The sequence below is a fragment of the Bufo bufo genome, chromosome 2, assembly GCF_905171765.1.
Source record: "Bufo bufo chromosome 2, aBufBuf1.1, whole genome shotgun sequence".
Lineage (NCBI taxonomy): Eukaryota > Metazoa > Chordata > Amphibia > Anura > Bufonidae > Bufo > Bufo bufo.
The window spans coordinates 212,622,727-212,640,781 of NC_053390.1; the positions used below are offsets into that span (position 1 = coordinate 212,622,727).

An 18,055-nucleotide genomic window follows, 5' to 3' on the forward strand; every position below is an offset into this window, starting at 1 on the left:
GCAAAGTCCAAAAAATTGGAACCAACAAGCCAACTACCCTAAGGGTAAAACAAACTCGGAAACAGTCAGAGAAGAACAAAGAATGGGTGGGTGCTGTGTCCCCCAAGGAAAGAGCGAGAAAGAGATTTTACTGGTAAGTTATACAAAAATCTCGTTTTCTCGCCCAATTTCCTTGGGGGACACAGAAGACCTTGGGACGTTCAAAAGCAGTCCAAAGGGGGAGGGACCACAGCACCAAGGCGAAGCACCCGAAGGCATCAAAAAAAACCGCCGCCTGCAGACCAGGCGGCCCAAGGCAGCATACGCCGAAGCCCGCGTATGCACCCTGTAGAACTCGGTAAGGTGTGCAAGGAAGACCAGTGACCGCCTTGCACAAATGGATGGCCGAAGCCTAAAGCCTCCGGCCCAGGAAAAAACCGACGGCCCTGGCCAAATGAATGGTGACACCAAAAGCAGGACCCTGCCCTTGGTGCGGCAACCACAACAAGAGCCACTCTGAGAAAGCGGAAGAAAGCCACCCTGGAGGCCGTCAACCCTTTGCTCGGACCTCCTGGAAACATAAGAGACCGAACTCGACAAGAGTCGGAGATCTCCAAGTAAAAACTGCAAGGCCCAAACAACGTCCAAATCGGTGAAGTGTCCGTTCCCGGGGGGGGGGGGAAGGGGAGGACGACTGCCGTAATGAAATGAAGGACAAATACCACCTTCAGAAGGAAGGAAGAGACGGAATGGAGAACAGTCCTGTCCTGGGGGAAGACAGAAGGCTCGGAACAAGAAGGGCCGCCACTCAGGCACCCGTCAGAGACACGATGGCTACAGAAACCCAACCGTACAGGACAGAAGGAGTAGAGAGAACTTCTGTAACGGCTCCAAGGAAAAATTGGAGCGCCAAGAGCCCAGTATGTAGTTCCCAGGACGGTACCGGAGGGCAGTACAAAGGAACCCAAGAGCCGCTCCATGGAAGAAGTTCCTGACAGGCCCAGAGGGACGGGGAACGCTGAAAGAGGAAGGACAGGAATGACACTTGATACTTCAAGCAACAGAGTCCCAGCCCCAGGTCCAGGCCGGACTGGAGAAAGACAGAACCATGGAGAAAGGCAGAGTGGGGGAACGCCCAGCTTCCCACAGAACCCCAGGTAAAGCCCTAAGTCCTACCACAGATCCTGGACGAAAACTCGGCTAGAAGCGAACACTAGCGAGCCCACTAGAGTCGCCTGGGCAAGCGGGTGAAAACCCAATGATCAGGCGCGGACCAGTAACACGGGTAGAACAGTCGGTAGAACTGGTCCCGTCGGCCCCCGAGCAAGGTTGTCCCGTATCCCCCCAGAGTGGGGAAGCAGAAGGACAAACGGACAGGAACCGAAGGGTCCGCCCAGCAACCGCCAGGACAAGACAGGCTAAAGCCGAAGCCAATGTAGCCACCACAGGAAGACAGACTACAGTTCCGGTGTGGGAGATCAAAAGACAATCCTGACCAAATGGTAGTCCTCCCAAGTTACCGAGAAGGTGAATCCAAAGCCGAAACATTGCCTAGAATGGAAAAAACGCAATCTGCACCCAGCGGGAGGACAGAAAGCGGTAGACCCGGTAACTAGGCACACAGCTAGTACAGCCAGTGTGGACAAGGGAGACTGAAAAGGAACACCATAACCATCCAAATGAACAAACATGCTCTCCCCAGAGGGAAGGGCAGTGAAGGAACAGCCTCTGAAGCGTGGCCGGAACAGACGCCACATCGGAATGATCTGTACCGAGTGGGAGTCAAACAGAGCCGGCGAGAAAAGGCAGGCGAGACAGAGGCCGGTATAACACCCTCCAACCAAAAAAGGGGGAGTGGGCAACAGAGAGGCCATAGGACAGCTCAAAAGCAGAACACCGCTACACAGAGACGCCCGGTTCACCGCCACGCAGAAGGCGAATACCCTGAAGAACCCAAGGTGGAGGTCCCCCGGACCTGTATAAGCGAGCACCCAAGAGAAGTTGGGTGACCTTCCCAAGAAGAGCGGCCCGAACCTGGTAGCAGATCAGACTGAAGCACCGAGGGCGCCAATCCGGAAAGAATCATACCACACTGCACCAGAATGATCTCCTTAGAGAATAGTGCAAGGCTTGCGGCAATCATCGTATCCCAAGAGAAAAAGAATGTCGCAGGAGGAAGGAGGCTACGTACGAGTAGCCCCGTAAGCAGTGAGAAGGCCAACCCACCTACAGGACGAGAAGGCATACACGGCCCAAACAACGCACAAGAACGTCCGCTCACTGCAAAAATATAACACCGCGAAGAGGGCCAGCCACAGAGTGCCACAGTATCTACGGGAGTGCAAACTGAAAGGAGTTATGCACAAGACTAATATGGAATGCGATGGAACGCAAACTGACCGCCCCGAAAGGGAGGAAATGTACCTGGCAAACTGCAGTGGGCAAGAATGCAAAGGCCTGCCCCAAAAAGGGGGAGATGCCCAAGGCCGGACCTACGTCAGAGAAGTAGGGCATACCATACTTCGCCCAGAAAGGCGCCATGCACATGGCCACACAGTATCCAGCGGAAACGCAGGAGGTCCACCTAGGGAAAAGGGGGACATGCATAGGGCTATCCTAGCATTAAGTGAGTGTGCAACAATTCACCCAACACCGAAGTTTCGTGAGAGTGTAACCACTCCGCCAATGAAGGGGAACATGTGCAAGTCCAGTACAGCACATACAAGGACAGCACCGTATCCAAGGGGAGCGCAAGCGTTCCGCCCATGTTAGAGGCCATGCTCAAGGCCAGCAACGTATCTGGTGAGCGTAGTATGCCGCCCAGAAAAGGAAGGGGGGGGGGATCATGCACAAGGCCAGCATCGCATTCAGGGAGAATGCGAGCAGTCGGTGAGAATGTGTGTATGCCACCTGAAGGAGGCATGCCCATGGCCGGCAGCGAATCCAGTGAGAGTGCGTACACCGCCCACGGAAGGGGGGTCATGATGTGGCCGACGGTGGATCCAGAGAGAGTGCATGTATAGGGGTCATGCACATGGCCAACAATGTACAGGCGAGAGAACAACCACCGACCGAGGGAGTGTATGTATGCCGCCACCCGGGAAGGAGGCATGCCCAAGGCCGGTAGTGAATCCAATGAGAGTACATCATATCGCCTATGGAAGGTGGTCATGCACATGGCTGGCAGTGAATCCAGTGAGAGTGCCGAATGCCGTCCACAGAAGGGAGTCATGCCTATGGCAGGCAGCGAATCCAGAGAGAGTGCAGCGTTCCGCCTAAGGAAGGGGGTCGTGCACATGGCCAGCACCGTATCCGGTGAAAATGCAGTATTCCGCCTAAAAAAGGGGGGTCACGCACATGATCGGCAACGAATCCAGTGAGAGTGTAGCGTTCCGCCTATGGAAGGGGGGCACGCACATGGCCAGCAGCGAATCCAGTGAGAGTGCCGTGTTCCACCTATGTAAGGGGGTCGTGCACATGGCCAGCATTGTATCCGGAGAAACTGCAGTAGGCCGCCAAAGAAAGGGGGATCATGCACAAGGCCAACCCGCAGTTACGGAGAGTGCAGTATCCCGCCCAGGAGGCGGGCACCATAACTGGAGAGGGTGACGAATGTTGCCTACAGAAAAAGCATGCACCTTGACCAGCGCCGTAGCGCGGAGAGGGCAAAAAAAAACCCCAGAAGGGGAAAAAAGAACCTGGCAGCGCCGCAGCCGGGGAGCGCGACACCATGCCGCCTATGGAAGGGGGGCATGTATACAGGCAGCACTCTGAGATGAGGCTGCAGCGTCCTGCGCAGCCCACAAGTCATATATATAATAAAAAAATTTTTTATTTTTTTTTAAACACACAGCCTCACTGAGGCAGATGCCACCTACAGGGCACAGATCCACCCATACAGGCCCATCCTCTGTGGGCGGGGGAACCTCCAGGCGGGAAAAATTCGCGCCTGGAGAAGTTCCAGCCCCCTCCAACAGAGGCCTGAATTTTTGCGGCCTAGTAGGCCGTGAAGCTGGGGCCTAAATTTTTAGCGGCGCCCGGCGAACCGGGGCCGCACAGTATTTAAAGTAGCGGCCGGGCCTACGGAGCGGCACATACCGGCCGCGGGTGCCCACCCCGCGGGCCGGAAGAGCCGGGGCCTAAATTTTTAGCGGCGCCCGGCTGACCGGGGCCGCAAGTACTTAAAGTACCAGCCGGGCCTACGGAGCGGCACATACCGGCCGCGGGTGCCCACCCCGCGAGCCGGGGACCCGGATAGAGCGGGATCGTCTTGAAGTGGAACACAAGACTTCGGCGCCCGGCCGACCGGAAGGTTCCGACGGTCGGCCGGGGCTGTTGAAGCGCTCCTTTGCAGGCCGCGGTGCCCACCCAGGTGTCCGGAAGTCAGGACCCTGCACCCGGCAGCCATTTTACCCCTGGAGCGGGCCCTTGGCCTAGAACAGCGCTCCATATGATTTCACCCCTGCCGGCAGCTACAACCACCTTTCCCCTGGACCGGTGCCCGTGAGAGCAGGGAGGGTCAGTGGCAGCAAGGCGCGGGCCCTCTGGCCCTGAAGTAGTGGCCGGTAAGAGGGAGGGGGACCCTGAGACCGGGTCTGTGAGGGTGGGACGCCTGCATGACCCCTCCGTCAGGGGCAGCTAGGTGCGGACCTCCGCAGCTCCCTAGGCATTCCTCTTGTAGGAACAAGGGTGCCAATGTCCTGGAGGCCAGGAGAGAGGGAGCAGATGTCGACCTGCGGCAGCCCAGGGCCAGCCTAGGTCTAGCAGGGACAGAAGGGTCCATAGGCCCAGGTAAGGGTCAGGCACGCAGGAGACCGAGGGGGGGGGGGGGGGGGGACGTAGGGCTGGAGAAGCCAATCTCTCACCATAGCCGTCTTCACCCTCGGTCCGTTCCAGCAGGGTCGCCCCTTCAGCTACTGGCACCGTAGTGGCAGGACGCTGGGGGAGGGACTTGGCGTGCGGGCGACCCTTGCGCTGGCGGGATGCAGGGGAGCTGGGCTGCCCTGGTCCACCTTGCCTTCTGTGGGGGAGGCCGCAGTGCGGGTGACCGGCACTGGCGCAGCTCAACCCCGGGAGAACAGAGAGGTCTAGTGCGTCTCTGTTATCCCTGATGATCTGGAACAAAAAGAAAATAAAACAAAGTAAAAATCTAAAATTGAAACAAGGAGAAACCAGCCCTGCAGAGCAGGGAGTGTCTTGCCTCCTTGGACACTAAGCAAAAACTGGCAGTCTCTCTCTCCAGGCTGAGGGTATAGCTGTGGAGGAGGGGCTTAACAGTCTTCACGCCTCCTAGGGAGATGAGCTATACCCAAGGTCTTCTGTGTCCCCCAAGGAAATTGGGCGAGAAAATATGTTTGCCATTACTAAAGGACATCATTTTGCACCAATGTACATAATGACACATTAAAGGGGTTTTCCGGTTTCCATATATTTATAAGCTAGCCTCAAGATAGGTCATCAATATCATATTGATTCTACACACGGTACCCCCACCGATCAGTTGTTTGCGGCAGCTGTCAATGTCGGAAACACAGTGGACAGAGAAGGAAGCAGAAAGCTGTGTCGGCTTACAACAGCTCAGCTCAGTCACTAGTGAACAGCTGATCCGTGGGAGTGTTAGGTGTGGGACCCCCACCAACCTTTCAACAAGCTTTGCATTAATCAATAGTACAGTGTGTACATGAGGAATACCAGTATTTCTGGTCATTATATCATTATTGTTTAGCAGTTTTCCCCTGTTCAGGCTGAATGTCTAGTTTGCAGTTTTCCCAGTTCTGATGGGTGTACACCATCTCCCATTCACTGCACTCAGAAAGTAGAGGAGAGTCTGCTTCATAACCTTCTCCTACTTACTAAAAATCAGACCTAGGATCATGGAGGACATTACAGAGAAATAGTGATCTGTATGGTTATGAATAAAGTATATTGGACTAAGATATAAACTTCCTATTTAGCTGCAGCAGTCTAATTTGTCGTTGTCAGTATTACTCTGCTCATGCTCACTCCTCCCTGCCCTCTCCAAAGTCTTTTATTGACATATGTAATCAGGTCCTTCAGTTGAGCTGCTCCCATACTGCATTGATTCAAAGCATATTTCAAAGAGAAAAGCATTTAGCAAGGGGGGAAGGGGGTAAACAGCTGAGAACTAGACATTTCTCTCTGAAAATACATATTACAAAGTTTCCTATGGTCGCTTGTACTATTGATTTATACAAAGTTGTCTGAAAATGTAGTGACTATTTAACAAATAGTTGGGCAAAAGTAGTAAAGGTATAAAGATGAATAGTATAAAATGATTACCTTCAGTCTTTTTATGGGGTGCATATGATGCTGCTGAGGCTACCTGACATTTAGCCACAAGAAACATTGCACGGCCCTTATCCAGAACGGCACCATGAGCCAGTATGGGCTCTATTGCCATATGCAGAATATTCAGGGCTTGCTCTGGAATGCCAAGCATCAGCTGTAGAAATACAACAGTATTAAATTTGTTCAGTTATCAAAAATTCAGGAAAGATGGAGAGATGAGAGGTTAAAAGAACAACTACATGCTATATGGTAAAGCTTTCCAATCTTTTTTTTAACTAAATATGTGAATAGATATCTTTGTACACAAACTTTCAATAAATATTATTAGGGGCAAGAGGCATGTTTATTACTTTGCTGCAGTCTAGTCTCTAATTTCTGACCTACAGACTCTGTAAATCAGGGGTGGGGAACCTCTGTGACCATTTCATGTGGCCTCCGGACCCTTGCCAGAAAATGCTAATGACCGCTTCCATTATAGAAGCGGTCATTAGCATGCGAGAGGCACAAGAAGGTGAGAACAGTGCTGCACTGGCTGTACTCACCTTTCCTGGTATTCTTCCGGGCCCACACTGTGTCCAGACACGTACAGTGTCAGGACGTAGCGCACGTAGACGCGCACTATGACTTGGCGCTGTGCGCTGTCAGGTCACAGTACAGCGCGGCAGGAAGAAGACCAAGGAGGGTAAGTCAATCTGCCAAGTGGCAGAGCCATCCGAAGCTGGAGAGGTAAGTTTATTTTTTTTATTTTTTTTAAATGTCTGATCTGAGGGTGGGAGGCCTATTGGGGGTCTGATGAGGCCGGAGAGAGTCTGATCTGAGGCTGAGAAACAGATAAAGGCAGGGACAGTTGCAAAGAAAGAGACAGGGAGAGTGAAAGCCCCTCTAGGATGAGCTTGGCTGTCATTAATGGCAAATAAAGAACTAAATATATAACATTCTCAACTTAAATATTAGACTGCTATGTGTGGTCAAAATGGCTTCTGTACTATTTGTAATATATAGTGCAGGCGCCATTTTGTGCTGCAAAAAAGGAGATTTTTTGTGAAACTCACCTGTAAAATCTTTTTCTCGTCTTTTCCATTGGGGGACACAGACCCATGGGTATAGCCTAGGTCATTACTAGGAGGAGACACTATGCAAATAAAAAAAAAGAGAGCTCCTCCTCCACGGGCTATACCCCCATGCTCCACCGGGAGGATCCCAGTGCGTGCAAAAGCAGTAGGAGACAAAAACTACAGAGACCAGAACAAATGAATACCGCCATCGGACCGTTAACCCGAGGTCCCGAAGAACTAAACCAACCCCTCCTGCAACAGGTAAGAATGGGAGGGAGCTGTGTCCCCCAATTGAAAAGACGAGAAAAAGATTTTACAGGTGAGTTTCACAAAAAATCTGGGACGTCCCAGAGCAGTCCATGGGGTGGGAAAAAGATCAGCACCTCCAGGCGGAAACGCCCAGCGGTCAAACAGGAACCACCGCCTGCAATACCTGGCGCCCAAGGGCAACATCAGCTGATGCCAAAGAGTGCAGTTGGTAAAACTTTGTAAAGGTATGTAAGGACGACCAGATGGCCGCCTTACAAATTTGAGATGCCGAGGCGCGATAACGCCTAGCCCAGGAGGCCCCCACCGCCCTGGTGGAGTGCGCGGTAACCCCAGCTGGGGGAACCCTGCCACGGGAACGATAGGCCGTGGCAATAGCCGACCTAATCCACCGAGACCTTGGAAGCCGCCAGACCCTTACGAGGCCCTTCGGAATCACGAAAAGGGCGTCCGTACGGCGGAAAGGGGCAGTAACCGACAGGTACACCCGCAGAGCACGGACAACGTCCAGAGAATGGAGAGCGCGCTCCTTGCGGAACGCCGGGGATGGACAAAAAGAAGGCAGGACCATATCCTCATTAAGGTGGAAGGAGGAGACCACTTTGGGCAAAAAGGAAGGAACCGGGCGTAGCACCGCCTTATCCTGGTGGAAGACCAAAAAGGGGCTCCCTAGAGGAAAGAGCGGCCAGCTCCGACACCCTCCTGATCGAGGTTATGGCCACCAAAAAGACCACCTTCCAGGTGAGAAGACTCAAGGAAACCTCCCTCTGAGGCTCAAAGGGAGCCGCCTGGAGCGAAGACAGAACCAAATTGAGATCCCAGGGGGGCAGGGGAGGAACATACGGAGGAACCGAATGCGCCACCCCCTGCAGGAAAGTCCTCACCGGACCGAGCAGAGCCAGAGATCGCTGGAAGAAAATGGCTAGAGCCGAGACCTGGCCTTTCAGGGACATTCCCATCTCAAGGCCCGACTGGAGAAAGAAGAGGGAGGACCACCGGAACCGAGAAACGAAGGGGAAAGAAGCCTAGCTTCTCACAAAAGGCAAGAAAGGCCTTCCAGGTACGATAGTATAACCGGGAGGAAACTGGTTTTCTGGCCTTGATCATGGTCTTCATAAACGGAGTCCGAGAAACCCCTCTTCTTCAGGATGGCGGTCTCAACAGCCACGCCGTTAAACGAAGTGACCGTAAATTCTGGTGGAAGAGCGGTCCTTGAGACAGTAGGTCCTCCCCGAGAGGAAGAGGCCACGGAACGTCTGCCAGCATCCGAGTGACGTCTGAGAACCAGGCGCGGCAAGGCCAATCGGGGGCGATGAGAATGGTCAGAATCCCTTCCGTCGTGATCTTGCGAAGGACCTTTGGTAGTAGAGGCAGTGGTGGAAAAACAGAGGAGACACCAGCGCGTCCACCCCATATGCCTCCGGATCCCGAGCACGGGCCAGGAACGTGGGAACCTTGTTGTTGAGCCTGGAAGCCATCAGGTCCACGTCCGGGCGGCCCCAACGGCAACAGACGTCCTCGAATACCTCCGGATGTAAAGACCACTCTCCCAGATCCACTGTGTTGCGGCTGAGAAAGTCCGCCTTCCAATTGTCGAGCCCTGGGATGTACACTGCCGACAGTACTGGAACATGAGTCTCCGCCCGCTGGAGGATCCTTTCCGCCTCCTGCATCACCGTCCGGCTGCGGGTCCCGCCCTGATGGTTGAAGTAAGCCACGGCTGTGGCATTGTCCGACTGGACCCTTACCGGGTGACCTGCTAGGAGAGGAGTCCAATGAGAAAGGGAGAGGAAAATTGCTCTGAGCTCCAGCACGTTGATCGGAAGGCGGGCTTCTGCCACCGACCAAATCCCCTGAACCGTCCGGGCCTGGAGAACGCCACCACAACCCAGGAGACTGGCGTCGGTGGTGACGACCGCCCAGGAGATCGGAAGGAAGGACCTCCCTGAAGTCAGGTTCTGAGGGGACAGCCACCAATGGAGTTCTACACGAACCCGAGGAGGCAGGCAGACCCGAGAGTCCAGACAGCGCGATGTCCTGTCCCAAAAGGACAGGATCACCCGATGCAGAGGCCGAGTGTGAAACTGGGCAAAGGGGACGGCCTCGAATGAGGCCACCATAAGCCCCAGAACCTTCATGCACTCCCGGATGGAGAGACGTTGGGAGTGCAGGAGGCGAGACACCGACTCCTGTATCCAAGAGGACTTGGGATCCGGAAGGAATATCCGAGCTGCCGTGGTGTCCATAACCATCCCTAGTAAGGTCACCCTCTGAGAGGGGTGAAGAGAGGACTTCTGGAAATTGACCAGCCAGCCGAACTGTTCCAGAGTCTGAACAGTGATTCGGACGCTGTCCTTGGCCTGGGGAAGGGAGGGAGCCTTTATCAGTATGTCGTCCAGGTAGGGCAACAGAGATATGCCCCTGGTACGGAGAAGCGCCAAGATCTTTGTGAATACCCGAGGGGCTGTCGCCAGCCCAAAGGGAAGGGCGACAAACTGGTAATGCTGTCCGCCGACAGCGAAGCGCAGGAACCTGTGGTGAGATTCTGACATAGGGACATGCAGATAGGCGTCTTGGATGTCCACAGACGCGAGGAACTCCCCTAGAAGAAGAGAAGCAATAACTGAGCTGAGGGGTTCCATCCGGAACCTCCGTATCCGCAGGGACCTGTTTAAGAGCTTCAGGTCTAGGACCGGACGCACTGATCCCTCCTTCTTTGGCACAACAAATAGGTTTTAGTAGAAACCTGCGCCTTGTTCCTCTAGGGGGACTGGGACAATCACTCCCCTGTCCAAAAGGGAAGAGACCGCTTGCAAAAGGGCCGAGGCCCGGACCGGATCCCCTGGAACCCGAGAAGGGAAGAAACGATCCGGAGGCCTGGAAGCTAATTCTATTTTGTAACCAGATGTTACAATTTCCAGGGCCCAGGCGTCCTGGATGTGAGCTCTCCAAACCTGTTGAAAGGAGAGCAGTCGGCCCCCCACCGCAAGAGGTGGGGGCACCCCCTTCAGGCGGAGGACTGCTTGGGGGCCGCGGGGCGGGCTGATTGTGGCCGCGGGCGCCAGGAAGGTTGGGGCTTAAAGGCAGGCTTCTTGCGGGAGTCCTGAGTGTCACCCGTGAAGGGGGCCGCCGCAGACCTTGAAGAGGAGAAGCGACGAACGGACTAGTTCCTAGAACCAGAGGACCGAGCTCCAAAAGGTGCGCTTGGATCTAGATTGGGGCAGGTTGGTTCTCTTGCCTCCCGTCGCGTCAGAGATGATCTCGTCCAGCTTAGCACCAAAAAGCCTGGAACCCGCAAAGGGGAGGCTAGTGAGGGAACGCTTGGAGGAAGCGTCAGCGTCCCAAACCTTCAACCAGACTTCTCTGCGCTGAGTGACCGAAAGGGCCGAAACCCGCGCAAAAAGAATGCTAACATCAAAGGAAGCTTCACAGAGGAACTTCGTCGCCTGAGACATCTGGAGGACAAAGTTCAAGGTGTCCGCAGAGGCATTCTGCTCCGCGAGGTCCTGATGGTGGCGCTGCAACCATACTGAAAGTGCTCTGGATACCCAGGCCGAGGCGAAAGCGGGCCGCAGGCCTGTGCCTGCCAGAGTGAAAATGGCTTTGGAAATAGAATCCAAACGCCTGTCCACCGAGTCCCGTAGAGAGGAAACGTCCAAGACAGGTATGGCTGTATTCTTAGCCAATCTGGCCACCGGCGGGGTCGACCTTAGGAGGTGAAGACCACTGCTGCACATTTTCTGCCGGAAGTGGATAAAGAGTATCCATGCGTTTCGTGGCAGAAAATCAGTGATTAGGGCAGTCCCAGGCCCTAGAGAGGACCTTGTCGAATTCGCCATGGATGGGGAATACAACCGTTTGTGGTTTCCTAGAATGGAAAAGAGGAAATTCCTGGCTACTTGCGGAAGGAGATTCCCCCTGGATATCAAAAGTATCCCAGACCGCCGCCACCAAGTCTGCCACCATGGTGGACAGCTTGGGCAAGGGGTTCCAGCTCTGTGTCCTCGTTCGAACTGGATCGTTCCCCTTCCGATCTATGGTCCCTGCGAGGAGGGGAAGTGTCTGAACGGGCCTCCAGGCAAGGAGGGGAAGCAGAATCATCCGAGGAGCGATGCTGCTGCGTACGCTGCCTCTTAGCGGCCGAGCGGCCTCTGTGGGAACCACTGGGAGGTGGATTGGTGTTAGCCACAGGATCCATGGAGGCCATGCGCTTCATGAAGGCCATGGTGGCCCGAGAGACTTGGGCTAAATTCCATGACGGGGCGGAGGGAGGACTGGGCTGAGTGAGAGGAGAAGGAGGAGGGGGGAGGATGATCCTGTCCAGAGGCCAGGCAAGAGTCACAGGATCCAATGACCAATAGTGGCAAACAGCAGGCCTTACATGACCCCAGTGGGGCCTGAGGAGCCGCCTTGGATTTTTTGGGGGGGCCCCGGTTTCGGCATGATGGCGGCAATCCCAGCAAAGAAAAAAAGGTCAGGGTCTCCTACCGTTCCTGCAGCACACTGAGCTAAACAACTATCCTACCGCGACCCGTGAGGAGCAATTGGGAGCAGCCGCGGGTGGAGAGCGCTGAGACGGAAGCGCCGGAGCTGAAGAAATAGGGCTCCGCCCACTAATCGCGTCAAGGAAGGGAAGTATGAAAAAAAAGGCGCTCCGTCGCCAAAATGGCGTAGCGGGGGATAATAGAGTCGCGGCCGCCGGAAGAGTAGGAGAACCGAGCAGCGCTGGTTACAGTACCGCTGTGGGAGGAGGCCGAGGAAGCTGCCACTTCTGTAAGAAAGATTGCCCCAGACAGGAATCCTTCCCCCCCTTCAACGTCACCCACTCAGCGGGCCCTAAGTGTCACATCGGGAGACAGAGGGAGGGCAGGGGGCTCTGCAGGAGTGCCGCATATACTTATCTGCGCCCTGCAGTCTTCGCCCTCTGCTCCACACCAGCGGGGGTCACCTCTTCAGTCAGCTGTCACAAGGAGTGGCAGTGATCTGGTAGGAGGGCAGGATAGGTGACCCCAGATCTGGTAGGTCGCCGGAGCTGCAGGTCGAGCCCGGTTCCACTTATCTTCTTGGGGGAGGTAGCCGGGGACACCAATTCAACCCCGGCTCTCGCTCCACCGAGAGACATGGGAAGCAAAATGCGACCCTGCGTCCTCTTGCTGAAAAAAAATAAACAGGAGTAGAGTTAAAATGTCACCTCCTTATCCGACACTAAGCAAGACTGGGGTCATCCCGGTGGAGCATGGGGGTATAGCCCGTGGAGGAGGAGCTCTCTTTTTTATTTGCATAGTGTCTCCTCCTAGTAATGACCTAGGCTATACCCATGGTCTGTGTCCCCCAATGGAATGTGCGAGAAATACAGTGCTCTAGATTTTTTTTTTATTGAAGCGCAATTTCTGTAAATTACCCCTAAGTCATTTGACCAAATAAAGCAGTCAAATTTTTAAGTTGAGAATTTTGTATGGCCCCCGAACAATGTTACAAATATCCAAATGGCCCTCCGCAGCAAAAAATGTCCCTACTCCTGCTGTAAATTATCAAAAACTACTTCAGCTCCCTTCCAAATCAGACTACAGTAATACAGTAAATAGTAGAGGAGGAGGGGGATGCAGCTGCAATTCTCAGTGTTTATGAGAGGTGAGCAGACCTGGGGAGACATCTGGCTGGTTCTTAGTGCTGAGCACAGAAATAGCATTACAATAGGAAGAGTTGACCTACTCAGCATGCATGGAGAGAGAAAATATGCAATTTCATGTTAAAGGAAGGACTGCATGCGCTTCATTTCATATGCTTCTACAGCTGCAAAAACATTTTTGCATGAATAAGCACACTTTAAAAGTTGTTTAGAGGGAGATTATTTTTACCTTGACCGATACACCACCTCTGCTCCAGTCCCCACTGCTATCTACTTTCTGTCTTTGCTCAACATGACAGAAATGCTAGTCAAGGCCTGCTCAGGTACGCACAGGCTGAGGCGGGTCATCACTAACAACACTGACTGACTTAGCTGGCCTCTCTCGTGGAATTTCCAATGAATCAAGCAAAGACAGGAAGTGGACAGCAGCAGGTAGGTGGATCAGGTAGCTTAAAGGGGTATTCCAGTTATTTGAAGTTCTCCCCTATCCACATACCTATTAGATTGGAGAGGGTCTGAGTAGTAGGACCCTGACCAATCACGGGAATGAGGGCCTAGTACCACCTGCAGCCGCCCTGAAATGAACGAATCGGCCGGTAGCACAAGCGCGTGGCTGCTCCATTCATTTCTATGGGAGTACAGTGCTCTGCTATCAGCAGGGGGTACAGGGCCCCCGATCGCGTTATCTGTGGGGGTCCCAGCGGAAGGACCAACACCAGTTCAATAGTTATCCCCTACCCTGTTGATATGGGATACCTTGAAAAAACAAAAATACCCCTCTAAGAAAAAAAATATGTATCTTCCTGAAAAACATGTTTAAATGCTGGATGGACCGTCCAGTTTTCAAAGTTTCCTACCTGTGAAAAAGCCACATTTAGCACCGTCTCTGAGGCCAAGTACTGTAAACGGTACTCCCTAGATAGGGCTAGTGCTTGGAGTAAGACAGGCAATGCAACTGGGTGACATGAAGATCTCCAGTAGAGCTCTGCTAAGGATAGAAGGACTCTGAAATGACAGAGCAGATATAGTAACAGGTTTGCTATTGGGCAGACTAGATGGGCCAAATGGTTCTTATCTGCCGACACATTCTATGTTTCTATGTTTGCGGTGGAATGGAAAATACAGTGAAAAAAAGTCACTGTAGCTTCAGTTCTCCTGGCAAGGATCTGTTTACCTGGCTGCAGTGGTGAAGTCACATTGACAACACATGATTGCTGCACTCAATTAGTGGCCTCAGCACTGCACCAAAAAGCAGTAATTAGATGCAGTGGTCACGTGTCAAATCCTGGCCAATAGAAACAGATCCTTGAAAAATATCATTGTTTCCCCCACATGATGAGATTTTGTGTAAATTACCGGTAAACCTTTAGGTCGAGGCAAAGTTCAGAACACAACTGTCAGTGCTACATATACATGAAGTGTAACTAACCTTATAACCATCTCCATGTTTTTTACTTTCTGACAGTGAATCAGTAGCACCTGTAGAATTTTATGAGCTTCTGCCGTTTGGTTTTGTGCTTTCAAAACAACGGCTTTCCTACAAAGAAGGGCAAATTGTTAATCAGAAGTGTTGCTGCTTACATCACATTACAAGGATTTGTCTGGCAGGATAAGGCTACTTTCACACTTGCGGCAGGACGGATACGACATGCTGTTCACCATGTCGGATCCGTCCTGCGGCTATTTCGCCGTGCCGCCGCTCCGTCCCCATTGACTATAATGGGGACGGGGACGGAGCTCCGGCGCAGCACGGCGAAATAGCCCAGGACGGATCCGACATGGTGAACAGCATGTCGGATCCGTCCTGCCGCAAGTGTGAAAGTACCAAAGTACCCTTGAATTTGTTTTATACATGCAGGTAGAATAAATTATAATATATATATATATATATATATATATATATATATATATATATATATATAATCTATCTATCTATTTTTTTTTTTACTTTCCTCGCCAATCCCCACTGCCAGTCCAAAGCTTACCAGGTTCCAGTTGGTCTCAGCTTCCTGGTCCCAACTAACAGGAAACGGCAGGAGATGCCCGTTCAGAAGTCACTGGCTCAGGCACGTCACTGCGGCCAGTGATTGGCTGAGAGGCATCTCCATGCATTTTCTGTATTTTAACCCAAGACGGGCGAGATTTCCGCGCGGGTGCGATGCGTGAGGTGAGTGCATTGCACCCGCACTGAATCCGGACCCATTCATTTCTATGGGGCTGTGCAGATGAGCGGTGATTTTCACGCATCACTTGTGCGTTGCGTGAAAATCTCAGCATGCTCCTCTTTGTGCGTTTTCCACGCAACGCAGGCCCCATAGAAGTGAATGGGGCTGCGTGAAAATCGCAAGCATCGGCAAGCAAGTGCGGATGCGGTGCGATTTTCACGCACGGTTGCTAGGAGACGATCAGGATGGGGGCCCGATCATTATTATTTTCCCTTATACGCTCATCACATGGTCCGTCACATGATCCATCACCATGTTAAAAAAAATCATGTGATGGACCATGTGATGAGCACAGTGACGTCATCAAAAGGTCCTATTCCTCAAAGAAGAAGACAGAAGAGAAGCCGGGCTGCGCGAACAAGTGGATTAAGGGGAGTTAAATTATTATTTTTATTTTTTTTAACCCCTCCAGCCCTATTGTACCATGCATTCTGTATTAAGAATGCTATTATTTTCCCTTATAACCATGTTATACAATCTACACAACACCTAACCCAAACTTTGGGTACCAAACATGCCGATTTTTCTCATGCGCGTGCAAAACGCATTACAATGTTTTGCACTCGCGCGGAAAAATCACGCATTTTCCCGCGACACACCCACATCTTATCCGGGCCAAAAACATGACGCCCGTGTGAAAGAGGCCTTAACAGGGACCGAGTAAAAACTGAAACAGCAGTGGAAGGGGGAAATCAGTGAGGTGTATATACCTGTATAATCCCTCAATGCTGTTGAGGGCTGTAATTCCAGTCACAAGTGATTCAGTAATGTGATACTTCCCGTCATTCATAGCTCGATCAAACTGTATTTTCTGATCAAATAGCATCCACAGCTGGGGAAAATAATATCAAGTAAGCAAATAATCGGAGTAAGCGCTTTAATTGTACAAACACCACAAGCTAAAATTTGGTAACTCAATGTACTGTGAACAGTAAGGTTAAAAAATGTATCAGGGCTCAAAGTACTTGCTGAAGCATCATAAACAGTAAAGAGCAGGAACAGTTTAGCACAGGACAGCCTGATCATCTGGAATCTTGCCAGACTGGTCAATCCAATGTTGTAAGTAAATTCTAAACCCTTTAGAGTACACCAATTTTAAATCAGCCTACACATCTTCAGGACAGTTCACTCGTCATAATTCAGGAAGTTTACTGCAACTGCTAATACTTGCCAAACAAACAAAAACTTCCTGTCTGAACCTGAGAAACTCGCATTATACCGTAATCTACCTCCTGATCCACATATGGAAAGTTTTTCCAGAAGTTCCTCAGGATAGGTCATCAAGAGGGCAGCGTTGGGGGAAGGAAAGGGGGAGCGGGAACTGGGCAATTGACCGGGGCCCCCTGCTCAACAGCCACTGGGAACATTGCAGCGAATATTGTGCTATACAGACTGTTATACTATGAGGCCCCTGGCTCTTAAATTATTTACTATGATGGGCTGGGGGTGTAATACTGTATACCATGTGGGGGTGCTATACTATTAAAAATGTTGTACATGATCATCTCTTATTTTACCAAGTTGACTGAATGTGACTGTTGGTAGAATACCTCAGAATTTGAAGTCCCATTTTAAAATTTTGCCCAGGGCCACATTTTGCCTAAAACCAGCCCTGGTCATCAATATATGACCAGTGGGAGGTCTGACTCATGGCACCCCCTCTGATCAGCTGTTTAAAGAGGCTGCTGCCTCTTTCTAGGCCAGAGAGGTCATATTTAATGGTAAAATGGCCTATTTGCAGTTCAATGCCAGTGACGGGGTCTAGTGACTGGGCCTAGGTTGCAATATCAAGCACATCCACTATACAATGTATGGTGCTGCTGTTATAATACTGCAAGAAGGCCATAGCACTCACAAAGCTCCATGACCTCTTTAAACAGCTGATTGGCAGGGGTGCCAGGAGTCAGACCCCCAGAAATCAGATATTTATGACCGATGCTGAGGACACTCTGTCAAAGTTGAACTCCTGGAAACACCCTTTTAGGGCTGGGTTTACAGTTTCATTTTCCTTGATGCAGATTTTGAAGCAAAACCCAGGAGCAGATTCAAAAAGAGGACAAGAAGACTCGGTCTTTACTTTGTGTGTCTTCAATCTCTGATCTATTCCTGTCTTTGGCTTCAAACGCTGTATCAAGAAGCCCAAAGGTGTAAACTCAGGCTTGAGGAAATGGGTCATAGGAAAAGGGGCAGGTGAAGATACTGGACCCACCTTATATGATTTTATGAGCATTTATTTGTTCTTAATTTTGAAATAAAGACACCGACTGCGGTGGGAGCCCGGATTTCAAACCCAGTGACTAATCGCATCGAAAAGACACTTTCTGTATGCCTTTGAATACTGCCACTTCCATTGGTGGTTTATGAGCTGCACGGTCTTTTTTATGACTAAGTGTGAACTTGAACCCACTTCACCACAGACCTGCTGTGCTCCAAGCAAGATTGCGGTTTGAGACTTTGATTTGATTGGTTTTCTAATCAATTTTATTTGCATAGGTTTGTCATAGGAAAATGTCCAATCGTTTGATTCAAGTTTTTTTTTTTCTTTTTTTATGTTAACCCCCTAAGGATATAGCGAAGTTTGGCACTGCAGG

At 51.6% G+C, this 18,055-nt stretch overlaps 1 protein-coding gene across 1 annotated transcript in view; it reads right to left on the reverse strand.

Annotated features, from left to right (window-relative positions):
- The window catches only part of ANAPC5 (anaphase promoting complex subunit 5), a 55,437-nt gene that overhangs the window by 9,873 nt on the left and 27,509 nt on the right, over positions 1-18,055 (reverse strand). Inside the window, exons 13-16 of the mRNA XM_040416117.1 lie at positions 16,175-16,296; positions 14,669-14,776; positions 14,097-14,244; positions 6,280-6,442 (exon numbers count right to left, since the gene is read on the reverse strand). Of these exons, the coding sequence (XP_040272051.1) occupies positions 6,280-6,442; positions 14,097-14,244; positions 14,669-14,776; positions 16,175-16,296 (541 nt within the window). The remainder of the gene's footprint in view (positions 1-6,279; positions 6,443-14,096; positions 14,245-14,668; positions 14,777-16,174; positions 16,297-18,055) is intronic.